General features: G+C 43.9%; 1 protein-coding gene across 5 annotated transcripts in view; it reads left to right on the forward strand.

Annotated features, from left to right (window-relative positions):
- Arhgef7 (Rho guanine nucleotide exchange factor 7) overlaps positions 1-18,828 on the forward strand; it is a 129,365-nt gene that overhangs the window by 56,612 nt on the left and 53,925 nt on the right. For 4 of the 5 annotated variants that reach the window (XR_011707432.1, XM_027938833.3, XM_071611648.1 and 1 more), the window contains exons 3-5: positions 2,656-2,740; positions 5,674-5,804; positions 14,121-14,322. Coding sequence is in view for 4 of the 5 variants with exons in the window: in XM_027938833.3 (XP_027794634.2) it covers positions 2,656-2,740; positions 5,674-5,804; positions 14,121-14,322 (418 nt within the window). In the remaining variant the exon portion in view is untranslated. Of the gene's footprint in view, positions 1-120; positions 186-2,655; positions 2,741-5,673; positions 5,805-14,120; positions 14,323-18,828 lie in introns of those variants that run through there. The other variant, XM_071611649.1, reaches the window with a different exon arrangement.

An 18,828-nucleotide genomic window follows, 5' to 3' on the forward strand; every position in this document is an offset into this window, starting at 1 on the left:
TGTTGAGTGTGGAGAGTGTTCATGGAGTGGTGACGTCATGCTTGAAGCCCATTGGTGGCTTTGGCCAGTCAGGCGCTTCCTGGTGTCCCAGTGGGAAAGATGCATAGTCTGGCAATAACAGGAAACTTCACATTTCTACATCCTGTTGTTGTGAGTTTGTGACTTGCTGCCCTGCCATGATGAAGGTTAGTGGACATTTCTATATGTGTTTCTTCTGGTAGAGTACCACAGCTTAAATTTTCCAGGCTCTGGAATTAAACTGTGGAACGGAAGGAATTCACTTTATAGTTAAGGGAATTCATTTTATAGTTAAAGGAACTGTTTTGTATATAAATGAAGCTGAGGCCTGTTAAGGTTATTGCTTAAGAAGGTGCAACTTAACCCATATTTAGCCCTTGAACAGCTTTAGGTAGAGCTCTCCCTGGTGTTGGACTGCTTCTTGATCATGGATAGCACATGGATTGACTCTGTGTTATAGATGGCTCTGAAGGGGCTGTTCTAAGGAGGACCCTGGCTTCATGAGACCCACATCAGCGATGGGATGCCTAGCTGTGCTTACAGCTGGCTTGGTAGGGTTTATAGGTCCATCTGATTTCTTCTCATGAGCTTCAGACAGCGAGCTATGCTTTTAGTCCTTTCTGATTGTCTTGGTGACTTGGCCTCTGTTCCGAGGCCAAATTTGTCTCCCGAGTTTTCCATCTTCTCAGTTTTCTCTTGTTATTTGTGTTTGAATAAACATACCTCATAACTATTTTTTATTCACTTCAAAAATTGTGGACAGAAGACTATCAACTGGAGGTGATTTTTGTGTAAGAGAGCAGTTTACAATCAGGTTTGGAATTGCACTTCTTGGTGTCTCTTGATACGCACTTCACTCACAGTGATATTGAGTACCCAGTGGGTGGTGGATGGACTGGAGTATGTATCTATCAGCACACATCCAACACACTAGGTGTTGGGAGGTGTGCATTTAGCTCCTGTAGATCTTACACTCCATGGTAGAAACTGATTGAAACTATTCCTGTGACACATGTTCTGGGGGAGCCTATTGGGGGCTCAACAAGGCTGTCCAGGCAGGGCTGATCCTTCAGGAAGTAAGATGAGTAAGACTTAGTCGGGAAGGATGTGGGTGGGGGACAGGAAGTAGGGGAGCAGAAGGGAGTTCCTGACATATCTCTTAGTGTCCTCCAGAGGAAGAAGCTGAACCCAGGGGGAGGGCAGAGGTGCTAGGTGGACCAGCCACTGATGCTTATTCTGGTCAGTGGTTAACATAACATTCAAATTATGTTAACATGACATTCATTTTGTTTTCTAAATATACTTTTGTTATTGGCACCGTGTGTGTGTGTGTGTGTGTGTGTGTGTGTGTGTATTTTGTACCAGGGATTGAACTCAGGGGCACTCAGCTACTGAACCACATCCCCGACTCCACATCCCACCCCCCTTTTTGGATATTTTATTTAGAGACAGGGTCTCACTGAGTTGGCTTAGCACTTTGCTGTTTTTGAGGCTGGCTTTGAACTATGATCCTCTTGCCTCAGCCTCCAGAGCTGCTGGGATTCAGGTGCATGCTACCACGCCTGGCTTGAAAGATATTTTTTCTTTCATAATTTTTCTAGGACAGAGTAGTGGATGATTTGACTGTTAAAATTGTTTTTGTATAAGGTTGGTTGGTGATCAAAAGTGACAGGTAGTTCTCAGACCGTATTTGCAAAGAGCTATGTGTTTTAGTACATCTGTGCATGCACACACACAACCCTCACAGACTCTGTACCCAGCTGTCTATATCCAGGCCATCTCTTGTGTGCTCTTTGAGCTCCAGGTGATTGGTGTGCACCCTTGTGCATGTGCACTTTCTGTCTCTCACGCATGTGCACACACACACACTCCAATTGTCTATATCATGTCTTGTACTTTCTCTCTCCCAGCTCCAACTGGATGGTGTTAACACATGTGTGCTTTCTCTCTCTGTGTCTGTCTCTCTCTCTCTCTCACACACACACACACACTGCAGACTCCAGCTGTCTGCATCCAGGTGAGCTCATGCGCTTTCTGTGGCAGCTCCACGTGTGTGGTATGAAGTGCTTGTCTATGGGATGTGACTGTCTCCTCAGGGTCCCAGGTCTCTAGACAGCTCTGGATTGGAGGAGGTGCCAGATGGTCCTGATCCTGGCCAAGTCTCTGCCCAATGAGTCCCTCCCTTGTCCCTTCTGTGTGACCTGATCCCTTTCCTTATACTTTCACATCCATTGTGCTCGCTCACGTCTGTATTTTCCTTTTGTACCTGTTAGTTTTGGAATCAGCTGTATCTTGCCTTCTTTTTATGCTGGGAAAAAACATCGGGGGTGTGCCTTATCCACTGGCCTCTGCATACTCCAGGGGGAGAGGGCTGCAAGCTACCAGTGAGCCTTCACCAAGCACATGCAGCTGGGTGGCCCCTGCCCTGGGTGGGTGCTCATGGATAGGCAGCTGGTCCTCATCCGAGGGCTTGAACTGTGCCCCATGCAGGAATTCTAGTCCTTTTCCTCTGGCCTGCTCTTGCATATTGTGCTTCCTCTTGGGATTTCAGGATAAGAATCCCACACCAGAACTTGTTGATGCTGCATTCAACATGAGATTCAGTACTAATTCTGCTTGTTTAATTTTTCCTTTCAGACATTTGATGCAAATGATTTGTATCAGGGGCAGAATTTTAACAAGGTCCTCAGTTCCTTAGTGACTCTAAATAAAGTAACAGCAGGTAAGACTCCTTTTTTATTACATTTGAGGGGGTGGGAATACTAAATGGAGAAAGGTTTTGGTTTTCTGTTAGTAAGGCAAAATGAGCATTACTGAATTTAAGAAATGAGCGCCTACTGCTTTGCTGCTATAATTCTGCTATCCTGAGCACTTGGGCTTCAGTTCCTGGTGCTACAAGTCCTCCTTTAGAGACTGGCCTCTGAGCCACTTCCCAGTGCATGTTTACTCTGAGTCCTGTCTGGAAGCCATTCTCTGCCTGAGCCTGAGACAAAGCAAGGCTCCTGTGTGCAGTGGAGGTGAGGCCTGACTGGCACAGAGCACTGCCCCAGAACAGGTTGCCCACAGGAATGTGATTGTGTCTTCAGGGCTTCACTCTGAGATTGAAAGTTGCATACCTCTAGGGCTGTGGAGATGGAACCATCTAAGAAACCATTCCAGGGAAGGAATCCTTAAGATTGTCTAATCACTTAATGATGTATTGCAAATGACTATTTGGTGTTTTCTATAGGTGGTTAAATAGACACCGAAGCAATCCTCTGTCCCTTTACGGTCAAAATTGTAGTTTTAATGTGAACAAATAGCAAGGAAGAAAATCAGTTACGTGAAATTCAGGGAGATGTAGCTCACACCAGGATTTAATACAAGAGACCTTGCATGAGATCTTGAGAGTGTGGCAGGTTCCTGTATCCACCCAGGCAAGTGTCCATCTACCAGCTGCTTGGACACGGTCACTAGTCATGTGAGATTGTTTTGGTTGGTGATGGGCTGCATGTGCAGCAGTGTGCAGCATGTGGCCTAAGTGTGCACAGGGCTATATCCTCTAGGTTGGTGCCAGCATACTGTGGTGTCTGCATGATGACAGGATCTCCCTCCTGATAGCACAGTCTTGAGAATGTTGCCCTGTCACTAAGGGACATGCAGCTGTGCGTGTCTGCCTTAGAATTGTGAATGATGACTTTATAATTAGTATAGGTCTCTGTGGCAGACAGGGATGGGGTGGCCCCGGTAAATGAAATCTATAGGTGATCCTCAGCTGGACCCCAGTGAAAATATTGCTGTGGGTGCTCTCTCAGTGTTTGAGTTAGCAAAACAGAGTGTGGAGAGGTGCTGGGGAGCTGCAGGCCACGCTGGATCCTGTGCCTGTCAGCGGTCCAGGTTTGAGGCATTGAGATTTTTTTAGAGAAATGATGGATTTGTAAACAAACTGGGATCAGTGGCTCTTGGACACATGCCACTGTTTTTTCTACCCCCACCTCCTGCAGAAGTATTTCTTGTGTATTGATGTCCTTGGGTCTGCATTGGATGTAAAATATGTAGTGCTTTTCCTTATAAAGTCATATTTAGAAGTTAGGAGATAAATTTGGTACTTTTCAGCTTTTAGTTAATGTTAGTGACTATTTTGCAAGAGCTTTTAACTTTTCTGTTTGTTGGTTCCTTGCTCTTGGTTATTGTATTGAAGTCAGTGTGATGGAATTGACTGTCTTTTTAGTTCTCAACTTTAAACACTTGCCTCAATGCAGTATGGTCACAGCTGTTCCATTTTTGGGAAATTTCTGCCATCATCTTCCCTCTGTTTCTGTCACTTAAAGGATGTGTGTTCTTAAGGCATTTAGATGAGTTTTTGCCTTTCAGTTGGCCAGAAGAATTGATGATGGGGAAGGAGAGGAGTCAGGATGCCTTGGTTGCACTGAGAATTCTCTTGAAGGCCAGGATAGGTTAGCACTGTGTAGCTAGGGTGACAGACCCACGGGCGGGTTCCAGGAAAATATCCTCTGTGGCTGGGTTTGTGTTGGGGTGGTATTTAGGCTTTGTCTTCTCAAGTAGAAAGTACTTGAGAAGTACTCCTGTCCCTACATAGGATCTTACAAGTGCAGGCACATTTTAGGGGGAATGTCAATACAATGTCCCACACTTCTGAGTGTGGAGCCAGCAGCAGCATAAAGGTAGGACCTGGTGGGAAGGTCTGGCCCTGGATCTTCTGCAGTTCTGGCTGCCTTGAGCCATTTTGTCCATGAGAAGGTATGGACCCTGTGTTGCTCTAGCCCGAATGTGCCAAGAGAAGGTGCAACTCTGGGCTTTTCTGTGACAGTCTTCAGACTTGTAGCTGTTTCAGAACTTTATAAAGTACCATGTAAGCCAGTTCCAACAGATTTGCCTGAAAGATGGGCGGGCTCTGGGCGATTGTCAGTGTAGGGTGCTTTTGTGGACAGGGTAGGACAGGGTAAGGCATATACATCTTGAAAAGTGTTTTCCCTAGTAAATTCCTTACACCATCATTTTCCTTTTTTTCAAATCAAATCATTTCTAAGAAATGGTCTGCTGACATTGACTTGTTGGTTGGCCTGTTGTGGTGGGAATCCCGAGTGGGGAGGTCCGCATTAATTCCTGCTGGCTTTGGCTCTCAACAATGGGGTGAGGCAAGTGGAGCACATGCAGCTTGCTCTTGAGGAGATAAGACTCAGAAGGGTCTCTGGCCAGAAAATGCACAAGGAAAAGAGTTCTTTGTGTTGCAAAATAATTCTTGTTGCTCTCTGCATGGGAAATAATCTTGGAGAAATGGCATATGTGCTGTGGTATGTTTTGAGAGTGAGAACTGAGTTGTTTTCTGCTGGGGAGTTGTATTTGAGAAGCTTGTTTTTCAGGTGAAGAAATATATTAAAAACTTATAAAACGTTTCACAAACTTTTGAAAAGTTATACTAGAGAAATGCTGATGAGGAATCATCTTCAGATAGTTTCTGGAGAGGTAATTGGGGATGAATGCGAGTTATTTATGGGACAAAGAATCTGCTCTTTGTTTACTGCATAAATGGCCTGCTTTATTGTGGTATTCGGTGTGTCCCTCTGCTGGCCCAGTTTTAGAGCCAGCGTGTGGCATGGGAGCATGGTGTCAGGCGTTCTCAGCGCTTTTTCTCTGTGTGCATGACCTTTTCAGACATTGGACTAGGGAGCGACTCCGTATGTGCTCGGCCCTCTTCGCATCGGATCAAGTCTTTTGACTCCCTGGGATCCCAGTCTTCACACAGTCGGACTTCAAAATTGTTCCAGGGCCAGTACCGAAGTTTGGTAAGTTTGAGAGGTTTTGTTAAATAAATTCTCGTGTATTTGGGAATGTGGGAGTGTATGAATGTGTCTGGAAAGATGCTTGTGCTCCTGCTAACAGTGCTAAAGCAGCCCGGAGGTATTTGACCTTGCCTCCATTGCTCTTGCAGCCTGGTTTTGTATTTGTCCTTACCAGATCCTTCAGATATTATGCTGAATGAGTGCTTTCAGAAAACTTGTTTCCTGGGGTTATATTAAGATTGATAATTCTGCTTGTATAGAGAAGCATGTACTTTTAACATATTTCCCTGACACAGTGCTTTCTCAACTGCTATACACAGAAGCATGAGAAGAAATGTATGTGTGGAAGAACTTAGCCATACAAAGGAGAGACGGTTTTAACCAAAGAAGCCAAAGGTAGCCTTTTCCTCTTCCTGAAAGCCTGCCTTCAGAGCTTTCCATGGCTGCTCAGGACACAAGGAAAGGCACTTAGGTGGAGAGTCGTCTTGGGAAGGGAAGAAGAACCTGCTCATAAATGCTAAGGGCACAGGCTGTAACAGTGCCTGGAGATGACATAGGGGAAGGTAGAGCATGGGACTGAATGTGAGTCTGCAGGGAGGTCGCAGGTCTTACTGTCCTGGTCAGGTCCTGCTGTCTTTTGGGCCACCTGGGGCTGGCAGTTCTTGATTTGCTAATAGAGGCATGACCATTTTTTTCTCCTTGTATAAGGAGAATCTTACAATGGTAGTCATGAGAGCTCACATCTTCAGAGATTTTAGGGACCCCACTTTCTTTTTGCTGTAACACAGGAAATTATGAGGTTTTGCTAATAGTGGCGGTCAGGAAGTGAGAGTTCATTTGGACAGAGTTGTATTTTGTAGTTGGAAATAAATTTGAGTGTAGCTCAAGGAATAGGGTTAAAAATAAGATTCAGGAGAAATGTAGTTTTTACATTTTCGTAAGTGTTTTGAAGTGAACCTTACTCTTGTCCTTACATTTGCCCTTGGAGAAGCCTGTCCTAGGTTCTGCATCTGCAGGTAGTGACGCCTTATTGTGATCTGCGTATACCAGCTCAGTCCTTCATATTTTTGTGGCCTCTCTTCTGCAGCCCTCCTGGTCCTTATGTGGTCTAGTTTTTTTATAGGATGTGATGCAGGAGGAGTTTTGTAGCATTATCATTGTGAGCATTATGATTCCAAATTAAGGAGAAAACTTGAAACATTTTAAATCAGCTTTATAAAATATGTAAGGAAAATGTAAGAGAAAACATACTTTCAGTGAAAAAAAAAATACTTCAAACCATGGAAGTTTTCATTTTGGTTTTCCTTTTTTCTTACTGAATAAAGGAAGACTGGGAAATATGTATGATATTAAGTAAAGTATGTGGTTGAAGATGAATGTTACTGAGATCTTAATCATACAGGATTAACATTCCATTAGCTAGAGAAATTGGTAAGTTACACCAGGAGTGAAAGGGTTCTTTTTGTTGCTGCTGGTGTGCTGGCTTCTCCTGCATGGGACATGGCAGACCTCTCTTGCATGCTAGGTGAGAGCGACTCTTTGCCTTTAGATTTTTCTGAATATAGTTTGCTCATAGCACTGTGAGGTGACTTTTTTGAATCTAGAATCTAGAAATGAGGATGGCAGAGTGTTCATAGCTGAGTAATGAGTACATGGAAGGCCATTTATCATTCTCAACCTCTACCTATCCTTGAAAATTTCCATAAGAACTTAAGCTGAAATGCCCCTTGTAGTTGTGGAGCATCAGTTCTGGGATCTTGTGACAGAGCTCAGCCCTGCACTCACAGCAGGCACTCCCACCCAAGCTGGTCCACTTCTCAGGCACTGTTTACGCTCCTTTGCTCAAGCTAGCTTTGTTGACCCCCACATCCCTTCCAGTCTCCGAATGTTGCACCCGATTGCCGCCTCACCTGCTGGTTGTTTTCGTAACCTTGTTTTAAATCTGCGAAGCCGTGTCATCTTTCTGCTCCAGGACAGTTCCTGCCTGGGGTGCAGGCTGGCTAGGGCTGCTGCTGCTCATTTGGCTCTGCAGTGGGAGCTGGACCTCCTCACTCGCTGCCTCTTTCCTGTGGCTCCCTCAGCATGCCTTTCTCTGGGTGATTTCTTCCTGCCCATTTACATGCTCTCCGCTAAGCAGATCTCCTTGTCCAGCTCTGCTCTGCAGCTTGCCTGTCACCACAGAAGGAGAAACCTGGGAGAGATAATCAAGAGTGTAGTGGATCCAGGGCATAGATTTGGGTTTTTTTCCTCATCAGTTCTGACTTCCAACTTTCTTTTCTTAAGGACTTTTGTTGATGCTTCTGGAGTCACTGTCATGTCCTGCATCTGCATTGGCTGTTAATGAGCATAGCCCCACGTTCCCTTCTTTATTCTCAGTTTGGGAACAGGGTTTATGTACTAGCTAAGCCTTTATCTGCTGTTAATGAGCACGGCTCCCAACTCCCAGTGTTGTTCTCTGAGATTGGGGACAGGGTTTTGTACAGTTTTGCTTTGCCTTCTTCTTTCTGGGAGAAGTGACTTGATCTCTTAAGGCATTTCCTCTTCTGTGGCCCCCAGCACTCCAGGAGCCAGGGACCCCAGGCCCCTTGGCCTTGTGATGCTGTTGAGAGACCTTGCTTGGGTACCGGTCTTCGAGTTCACAAAGTGTCCAAAGCATGCAAGAAATCACATCAAATTTTATTATATATGCTTTGTTAAATATTTTCAATTCCCTTGAGTAAACATGGGATATATCATGAATCATATTTTGTCAATCCTAAGACCTTTTTCTGTAAAACATTTTAGCATATCTGAAAGTAACATGTATCTTATAGTTTATGGTATTCTGTAATTTAATTGATAGTATTTAGTGTTTTATAATATAACAATGGGCATTGTCCAGTTTTTGGCAACTTATACTAGATGAAATACATTATTTATTTTTTTATTTTTTAATTTTATTTACATTAAGATTTTTTTTTTTTAATTTTTCATTGTGGGTTGTTCAAAACATTACAAATTTCTTGACATATCATATTCCACACTTTGATTCAAGTGGGTTATGAACTCCCACCTTCACCCCATACACAGATTGCAGAATCACATCAGTTACACATCCATTGATTTACATATTGCCATACTAGTGTCTGTTGTGCTCCGCTGCCTTTCCCATCCTCCACCCTCCCCCCTCCCCACCTCTCCCCTCCCCTCCCCTCCTCTCTCTCTACCCCCCTCCACTGTATAACCCTGAGGGTCTCCTTCCATTACCATGCAATTTCCCTTCTCTCTCCCTTTCCCTCCCACCTCTCATCCCTGTTAAATGTTAATCTTCTTCTCCTGCTCTTCATCCCTACTCTGATCTTAGTTACTCTCCTTATATCAAAGAAGACATTTGGCATTTGTTTTTTAGGGATTGGCTAGCTTCACTTAGCATAATCTGCTCTAATGCCATCCATTTCTCTGTAAATTCTATGATTTTGTCATTTTTTAATGCAGAGTAATACTCCATTGTGTATAAATGCCACATTTTTTTTATCCATTTGTCTATTGAAGGGCATCTAGGTTGGTTCCACAGTCTTGCTATTGTGAACTGTGCTGCTATGAACATCGATGTAGCAGTGTCCCTGTAGCATGCTCTTTTTAGGTCTTTAGGGAATAGACCAAGAAGGGGAATAGCTGGGTCAAATGGTGGCTCCATTCCCAGCTTTCCAAGAAATCTCCATACTGCTTTCCAAATTGGCTGCACCAATCTGCAGTCCCACCAGCAATGTACAAGAGTACCCTTTTCCCCACATCCTCGCCAGCACTTGTTGTTGTTTGACTTCATAATGGCTGCCAATCTTACTGGAGTGAGATGGTATCTTAGGGTGGTTTTGATTTGCATTTCTCTGACAGCTAGAGATGTTGAGCATTTTTTCATGTACTTGTTGATTGATTGTATGTCCTCCTCTGAGAAGTGTCTGTTCAGGTCCTTGGCCCATTTGTTGATTGGGTTGTTTGTTCTCTTATTGTCTAATTTTTTGAGTTCTTTGTATACTCTGGATATTAGGGCTCTATCTGAAGTGTGAGGAGTAAAGATTTGTTCCCAGGGTGTAGGCTCCCTATTTACCTCTCTTATTGTTTCTTTTGCTGAGAAAAAACTTTTTAGTTTGAGTAAGTCCCATTTGTTGATTCTAGTTATTAACTTTTGTGCAATGGGTGTCCTGAGGAAACTGAAACTTAGATAAGGTGGGTATTTACCCAGGATTGTAGAACTGGGACTAGAAACTGTGGAGTAGATATTGGGTTTTTGACTCCGTGACAAGCCTTTTTTCAATGAATGAGAGTCTGGGCACTCTGGGACGTGGAGGAGGATCTGGAGCTTTGAAGGCTGCAGGCTTTTCCGGGTTGGATACCTGCAGGACTGTGGGTAGAATACCACTTGCTGAAGAGGAATATGCCAGAAACTGGCAGATGAAACTCTGGCTGTAGGAGCCAGGAAGGTTGTGGAGAAGAGCCTGCCCAGTGGCTAGGTGACTGTTCTCAGGGGAGGTGTCCTATAGGCCCATGTGGGGACCCTTTTCCCCTTTGGGGAGGGAGTCTTCAGTCCCTTCCCATTGCTAATAGTTGTTGACTTGTAACATGCATTTTAAAAAGCTCATGTGTTGTGTGTACAGCAGGATGGATTTTCACACATCAAAGATTGCTAACTAAGCAGCATCCAGTAAGACCACAAGACTAGCCTCAGGATGCTTTCATTGTTTTTTTTCCCCCCCAAGGGTATCTGCTGTTGTGATTTCTAACAGTACAGACGAGTGTCACCTGTTTTTATTTTATATAAATGCATTTTTTATTGAGAGAGTACTAGAATGTCACATTGAATCCAGGTGGATGACAAACCACTGTTTAGGAGATCTTTTTAAAAATGAGAAAGAAGAAAGCCCACAGTGATAAAATAGGGTTAAATTCATCATTCTAGCTTCCTGTAGCACTAGAGACAATGAAGGGAGCCTTTCACACTCCGCTGTTGTGATCCAGACTGCAGTTGGTGTTGTGTGGCGGGTAACTGGAGTATGTAGATGTCTTGGAACACCCTCCCTTTGACTTGTCTGCTGCGTCTTGCCCTTTGGGCACTATTGTAAAAGGATGTGTTAAAGAAATCCACATCCCGTCACCATAAAGACGCCGAAGAAGGTGAGTTTGTTGAGCGGAAGTTGTCACACAGGTCCAAGTGGTCCTGTTCTTTGTGGCATGCCTTGTCTTTCTCTTGGATGCTGCCCTTTTCACAGCCTTTTCCTTTCTGATTGCTTCGTTTGTGAAGTACAGAAGTCCTTGGGTGTTTCCCTGGCACCCATCCGAGTTGAGAGTACTGTTTTCACCTTCCTGTCTATAGGGGGAATGTAGCTTACCTCCTGTGTAATTTCCTGATTTCTACTCACCTACTGTTGTACTGTGGAGCTGACCTCCATGGCCTGGCACCCAGCTGCAGCTACAGGAGGCTGGCAGTGGGCTTGTCCTGGGCACTGTGACCTTGGAGGACCCCTTATGGACCCCTAGGCTCCCTTGCGCTCCACAGTTCGTTCCTTACGTGAGCTCCTCACCAGAATCACTGTGTGAATGTTTATACAAGGCTGAGCTATAGAAAGGAGAAGGTGGTAGGGTTGTGGTAGACTGCTGGTGAGCATGAGGGTGGTTTGCAGAAGGAGACTCGCTATGGCATGGTGAGTTGGATGATGTTCCATCTCCCAAGAGCAAGTGCCACTGTGACTGCCACTTTATCTTGCTCATGCCATTGGTGGGTGGTGAGTTCTATGCTTGAGCAATGGCTGTCAGCTGGAGCCTGCGCTGCCACATGTTGAGGAAGAGACTCCTGTGTTAGATATTAAAGATATGTTAACTGTTATTTATTCAGGATTTTTAATTATTAGATACATACTTATAATTTATGATTAATGTTTAATTTGTACACACATTTAGATAGCTAAGTATTAAGCATTTGGGAATGACCAGCCAGCTACTCAGCTACTCTTTGTTAAGGATCTCCCTCGTGGTGGGGGTGTAGTCTCATGATGTTCACCTGCTCCTGGTTAGAGTAACTCTGAGACTTGCTGGAGACAGCCACTTGCAGTTTTACTAGAGGTTCTTTTAGGCTTTTGCCTATGTGTGTCAAAGGAAAATGCCCTTTTTGGAGGAGGGGGGTTAATTTGAAATGTTTTTTCAGTGTGGATGTCCATAGTAGAGAGTGGTGAGCTCTTTACACGCGGTCCCTTTACCTGCTCCCCAATGCTCTGTGGTCCCATTGTCTTTGTGGCCAAGCTCTATCCTGGCTTCAGTTAGTTCGGTGTTTAGAACATTAGGGTGGCCAAGCCAACAGTGTTCGTAGTGGAGCCATGTCGCAGCCATGCTTTCTGGAATGCGTAATTATCTTTCTTTCTTTTGTTTTCCCTGTCCTTTTTGCAGATGGTAGCCCTGATCTAAGAATCTATTTGTATGCATTCAAACCTGTTAGATTTCTTCTTGCTTATCTCCCTGAGGAACACTCCTGGTGTTATGCAGGCTGTTGCATGGCAGTCTCTGATTCTGCTTGGTCCTCCTTGGAGGTGCTTCTGACCTATGTGGCTCTCCTCCACCACTTTCTCCATGTCTTCATTTTGCCCTTGCATTTCACCTGTCTTGGAGGAGCACATTTTCTCTAATTTGTTCCTGGAGCAAGGGCACATGGGATGTAAATGTGTTGAGGTCTTATAATCCGCAGATTGCTTTTTTTCCCTGACATTATGAATTTTATTGCCTTTTGTTTTCAGAGGTTTAATGCTAGGATGTGATTTGGTCTGAATGTTTGTGGATTTGTCCTGCTGTAACGGTGTGCCTTTGTCAATTCCAGGGCTTTTCCAGGTGTGTTCCTTGGCCACTTGGCAGCCCTTTTCATGCCATAGTCCCTGTGGTTCTGCTTATTCTTCAGCATGCTCTGTTTCTTTTCTTCTGAGTGAAGTTTGTAAATGCCATTCTTTTCTGAGGTTTTCTCTGTTTTTTTTTTTTTTTTTTCTATTTCAAGACAGTTTGTAGGGGCTTTTTCAAAACTTTATGATGACTGCTGAACTTCTTCCATCCACTCCCATGTCTGCTGTTGCCTTGATATCATCTTGGGGGTCCTCTCTCCTGCTCGTCCGCTTGCTGTCTCTTGGGCATGGTCTCTACTCTACTGGACATCTGCTTGCTGTCTTCTGGACATGATGTCAGGCATGTGTCTCCTGGTTGTCTGCTAGGTGCTGGGACTCCCAGTCCTGTCTTTGTTTATGTGGCCATTGGACATTTTGCCCAGTACCTGTTCGACACCATGGTGCATGTGGAATGGGCTTCCCCCTGGTGGTGGGGCACAGGAGAACACCACACCATCCTCACTGGTTCCTCGACGAGGTTGTGGTTCGTGTTGTGGGCCTGAGAGTGGTCTCATGGGCCCTCTGGGCTGCCCCTTAGGCTTCTCCGGGACTTGTTTTTTTTTTCCCTGTGGACTTTCATGTGGATTTGGGTTGCTGGCCTCTCCAGAGCCTAGTCCAGATTATATGGAGATAGGAAGAAACTCAAGAGTCTGCTTTTCTCTTCCTGCCTTCCAGAGACTTTGAAAACTGCAGTTTTTGTGTGGGGAATAAAATAAACATTCAACAATACCCAGTGTTGGTGAAAATCGGATAAAGAACTCTTCAGATATGGTTGGTGGGCATGTTGCTTGGTGTGAATATGGAGAACCTTTTTGAAGGGCAGTTTAGAAATTTATTTTTACATTTAACATGTATTAGTATGTGTTCTTTTACTAGAATTTAACATGGAGGCTAATTATATTCAAAGATGGACATGCAAGCATTTTTAAAGTAGCCTTGTTTTGCAAGACAGAAATACTGTATGTGGTATATTAAAAAAACAATCTAAAGGCCCATTGTTGGAGAGTGATAAAATAATGGCACCTTCGGGTAGTAGAGCATTATGCAATTAGTTGGTTCTAAGTATTGCTGGAAGAATGACTGCAGAATGCTGACTTGGCCTAAGTATTGGAGGAGTATGCGCGCTGATCCTTCTAAATGTGTGTGAATGTATATCGGTTTGTGCAGGTTTAGCAGTTGCAGAATGAGACCTTTAAGCTCTGGAGAGGGTCTCTTCTGGGGCCGGGACCAAATGGTGAGCAAGGTGCACTGGGAGAGACAAGAAACTTGTTTCTTTATTTTAGACATTTTCCTGCTGTTTGAATGTTTTGGGCATTTATAATAATGTTTTGGCTGCCTTTATAAAATATAATCTTACTTATTTTAATGGAGTAGACTGTATCTCAAGTAATCTTCTTCCCACTCCTCCCCACCTGCTTTTTAGGACATGACTGATAACAGCAACCATCAGCTGGTAGTGAGAGCCAAGTTCAATTTCCAGCAGACCAATGAAGATGAGCTCTCGTTCACGAAGGGTGATGTCATCCACGTCACTCGAGTGGAGGAAGGAGGCTGGTGGGAAGGCACGCACAATGGCAGGACTGGCTGGTTCCCCAGCAACTATGTGCGTGAGATCAAGCCAAGTGGTAAGTGGCCAAGCCTGAAGTGGCACTGATGACTGCTGTTCTTGAGGCTGAGAAAGCAGCCATGAATGCATTAGCATCCTGAGTGCTAGCTCTCCAAGAGAGTCTGGGAAAGTGCCTCTGTCGTGATGAAGTTTTTGTTCAGTGGAATCCCTAACATTGGAGTTCTGGGACGAAGGGCTTCACAGTTATAACCTAGCTTTGCATTCCATCCTGACATTTTCCAGATTCCAAGGGAAATATCTCAAATGTGTTAATGTTCTCTCCTTCCTCCTCCAGGTACTGAGGGTTGAACTCAGGGCTTTGTACATGGTAGGCAAGTGCTCTTCCAGTGAATTACATCCCATTTTATTTTTGAGATAGTTTCTAAGTTGCCAGGCTGGCCAGAAGTTTGAGATCTTTCTGCCTGAGTCTCTTGAGTAGCTGGGATTTCAGGCGTGTACCACCATGCTCTGCTAAGTTTTTTTTTTTTTTAATTGAAGTGGGATCTTACTACCTTGTTCATGCTGGTCCTAAACTCCCAAGTGATTCTCCTGCCTCAGCCTCCGAGTACAGCTGGGATTGCAGGTGTGTGCCACTGGGTAGTTGTGGTTACACTTGTGTGTTAAGATATACTTTTATTTTTTAGGGCTGGGGTCAGGGCTTGGAATTTGTGATACACAGGCTTTTAACTGTGGGCACTTTACCAATCATCTATTTGTAGATAATTTCTGCTGTTTATATCAGTAATAGTATTTTAAAATGTATTGCTTTCTTTGTGTTTTCTGTATTTTTTTGATGTTTTTTTACTGACCAAAACTGATCTTTCAGAAGCTGATCTCTTTTGAAAGAGAGTGGTGGTCTTTGGCATAGTTATATCGCTGATATGCACAGTGGAGTTGAATATTCTCTGAGGCTTGTGGTTAGATCTGCTGACCAGGGAGTGGCTGTGAATGTTGAACCTTGGTGAGGCCAGCGACTGAAGTGCCAGCGGACTGTGTTCAGGGGACGTGGCATTGATGTTTTCCTGACACCGGTGTTTCTTGGCCATACTTCAGGCCATGGGCTAGTGTGGAGGATTAAGAAGGAACTCCATAGAGACTTCTAGGTCATGTGAATGCTACTGGGCACTGCTGGCCTTCAAGGAGCTTGCCTAAATTGCCTCTACATATGTAAATCTTGTTTTATGTTGAGCTTGGTTATAGATGCTCTTGTGAGAGATAAAGATTTGCAATGAGATTTCAGAAGGAGGGTCAGAAAGGGGAAGAATGTGGGAAGGTAGGGAGAGAGGTGGGATGACATTTTGTAACTTTGTATATTGTTCCTGCTATTTGGAAAGTAGTGCACTATACTGTTTCTCTGATTCCGCCTGGGAAAGATGATTTACCAATGTGGCTGAACAGGATGTGTGGAAAGGGCATAGTGTGCTGGGGTGGGTATGGCCTAAACTGCAGATATTTCAGATGGAAAGGACGACTCTGTGCATTGCTTGTGGAAGTCCCTTGGTGGGGCTACTTAGCTGCAGTATGTATGGTGGGAACTCAGTGCTTACACAAAGCAGGGTCCCTGAGTTGTCATTGCTGTTATTTTATTTTTTAATGTAGCAAGAAAAAATGAATTTTAAATGTGAAAATGACAGTTTTGATAGTAAAATATTTTCTCAACAGTGACCTTGGAAAACTTAGTGCTTTTGTTACTGGGGCCCAGGCCAGAGGCCTGAATCTGGGATCCCATCTAACTGGATTCAGTTTTCTGTCTGCATCAGGAATGAGAGCAAAACAATATAAAAGGGAAAAGTGAATTTAATCACAGCTTGGCCAAACCCAGAAACTACTGCTCTGCCTTTCCAACCTATTACAGGTTACTGGAGGGAGCAGTCATGTAGAACAGAAGCTGAGAAATACACATCTGTCTGGCTATGGCCTCCAGTGAGCCTGTGTGGCAGTTCTGGTTTTTGTACCCTCTGGTGCCCAGGGCCTGGGATTTGGGAGCATTCTTAGCTCCTGTTCTCAGCATGAGATGAGGTGATTGCCTGTGGGAAACAGGATGGAGAAAACAGCTTGAAGAACAGTTAGCAGGAAATGAATGGGACTGAGGAAAAGCAGTTTGAGGCTTATTGAAAGTTCCTGATTTTAAGGATGCCTGTTACACTTCAGTAAGACAGCGGGCAGCCGGGCAGCCGCGAGTTACAAAGTTCTCTGGGTTTTACTGTTCATTTTTGGTACCTTGTTTATATAACATTCACCTAGCCATTCTGTCGGTTTCTGAGTGTGTAATTCTGTAGCATTAGGGATGTGCATGTTGTTGCATAACCATTGCCTCTGTCGGCCTCCACAAGTTTCTCATCTTCCTGATCTGAGGCTCTGGCCCCAGGGAGCACTGATACCCTGCTCCCCTCCCCAGCCCTGTACCCCCTACTCTACTTTATGTCTCCAAAGCCGAGCAGCTCATATAAATAGAAACATACTGTTTCTGTCTTTTTGACTGACTTGTTTCACTGAGTGTAATGTGCTTAAGGTCCATCTGTTGTAGCATGTGTCGGAATTCCCTTCTCTGCATGTGTATTACCTTTGATTGTCTGCTGATGGGCAGTTGGGTTGCTTTTGCGTCTGGGCTGCTGTGTGCAATGCTACTGGTATGTGACTGGTCAAGTCCTTGTTTTCACAGGTTAGGTACAGGTACTCCTCGGCTATCGATGGGGTTGTACTTTAGGTAAACCAGTTGTAAGTTACAATATGGTAAGCCACCTAACCTGCTGAACACCATGGCTTAGCCTAGCCTACTTTAGACATGCTCAGAACAGGTGAACCAGCCTGCAGGTGGGAGAAGAGGGGAAATTGTAGCATACAATGCTAACCTGTGGAAAGACCAGGTTACATTCTTGAGTACATTCTTACTTTTTTTTTTTTATTAGTTGTTCAAAACATTGCAAAGCTCTTGACATATCATATTTCATGTTTGCTGAACAGCATGTGGTTACTTATTAAGGTTGCAGACGTGTCCCGATGTGTTGCAGGCAGGCCCCGCTTTAGTGTGGAGTGGAGGCATCAGGGTTAGCAGTGGCTGAGGAAGCTAGGTAGGAGGGACCGGTGAAAGGAGTGTTCTGTGTTGACCTCCCTCAGGGGCAGCTGTGACATTCTGCCCTACCTAAATTTCTATGTTAGTGTCTTGTTTCTGAGTGTGTGTGACCAGTTTGAATCTGTGTTTGTGATACGCTGGTGTTAAAGATGCGTTGTTTGTAGGGAACCACACCATATCCATAGTCTGTGTGCCAAATGGAGCAGTGAGTAGGTCGGCTTTGAAGTCTTTCTGTTTTTAAAAATATAAGACACATGCCATTATTTGTTGTCCTCTATTTGACAGTGAACCTAGGGGAATGACTTCTCATCTAGTGTTCTGTGATCATCCGAGTATGTTGTTAGAAAAGTCAGGCCAGTCTGATTCCACATGTTGGCAGCTGAAGCAGAAAGGTGGGAGGCCACATCTTTTATTCTCCCACAATAGCAGGAGGATGAAATTCTAGGATTGCAGTTACAGTCAGTGTTGCAGTTTTCTTGATAGTTCATTGCCTTTCTGATGGAGTAGGTTTCTTTTTCTAAAGGTATGTTTAATTCAAGCATTGTAATTCATGGTGTAATTGGTGCTGAATTTGTTGAAAAAAAAATTGTGCTGGGTTTGAAGCAGACTTCTCTAACTGCCTTCATGTTAGATCATTTCCTTGTGAAAAAACCCCCCGACTTCTCTTCAATTGAGGGTTTTTTTTGCTGTTACCTTTTGGGTTGATTTCCAAGTAGTTTTACTTTGTAAGCAAAATCTGAGGGCTGCTTCTAAATTCTGCTGTTTAGGCTGCTTATCTCCAGATAAAGTCTCTAGATTGTCTCCTTCATCTCTGCTTTGGGGGGTGGGGAGTGTGCATAGCCACAGGTTATGCCCTCTTGTGGTTAGACTCGGAAGTGTTCTTGTTGTGCTTTCTGCTTTTAACCTGTGGATGGTTTCTTGTTTGAAATAGTTCTGCTTTGAAGATAGATACCTTTCAAGTCTGTATAATAATCTTTATTTGGTGTCAAAAGTGCTGTAGATTATTCCTGATGTGTACAATCTTGTGGAGGTATGTAATTGTTACTTAGCATTTATTTTCTGTGTGTCTTTTTTTGGATGTGTAAAACTGATGTGTTTTACATATATATACATATATATATATATGTATATATATATATATATACACACATATATATATATATATATATGTATATATATGTATATATATATATGTTTCACACATACATAGGCTCATAATATGGAATTCCCTACATTGAAGGGAGAAGGCAAGGGGAGAGCACAGCAAAGCCTGTTCTGGGATGGAGAGATGCTGACTTTTGCTGTTTTTGAAGTGGAGGTGCTCAGTAGTACACACTCCCCAGGTGTCTCTTAGACGGTTATTTCAAACGTGTTGACTCTAATCCTTGCATTTCTGGGCATCCCATCTGTTGTGCAGGAGAGGCATTTCCTCTGAATGTTAATTCACACTGT

Source organism: Marmota flaviventris, chromosome 4 (assembly GCF_047511675.1).
Source record: "Marmota flaviventris isolate mMarFla1 chromosome 4, mMarFla1.hap1, whole genome shotgun sequence".
In the NCBI taxonomy this organism is placed as follows: domain Eukaryota; kingdom Metazoa; phylum Chordata; class Mammalia; order Rodentia; family Sciuridae; genus Marmota; species Marmota flaviventris.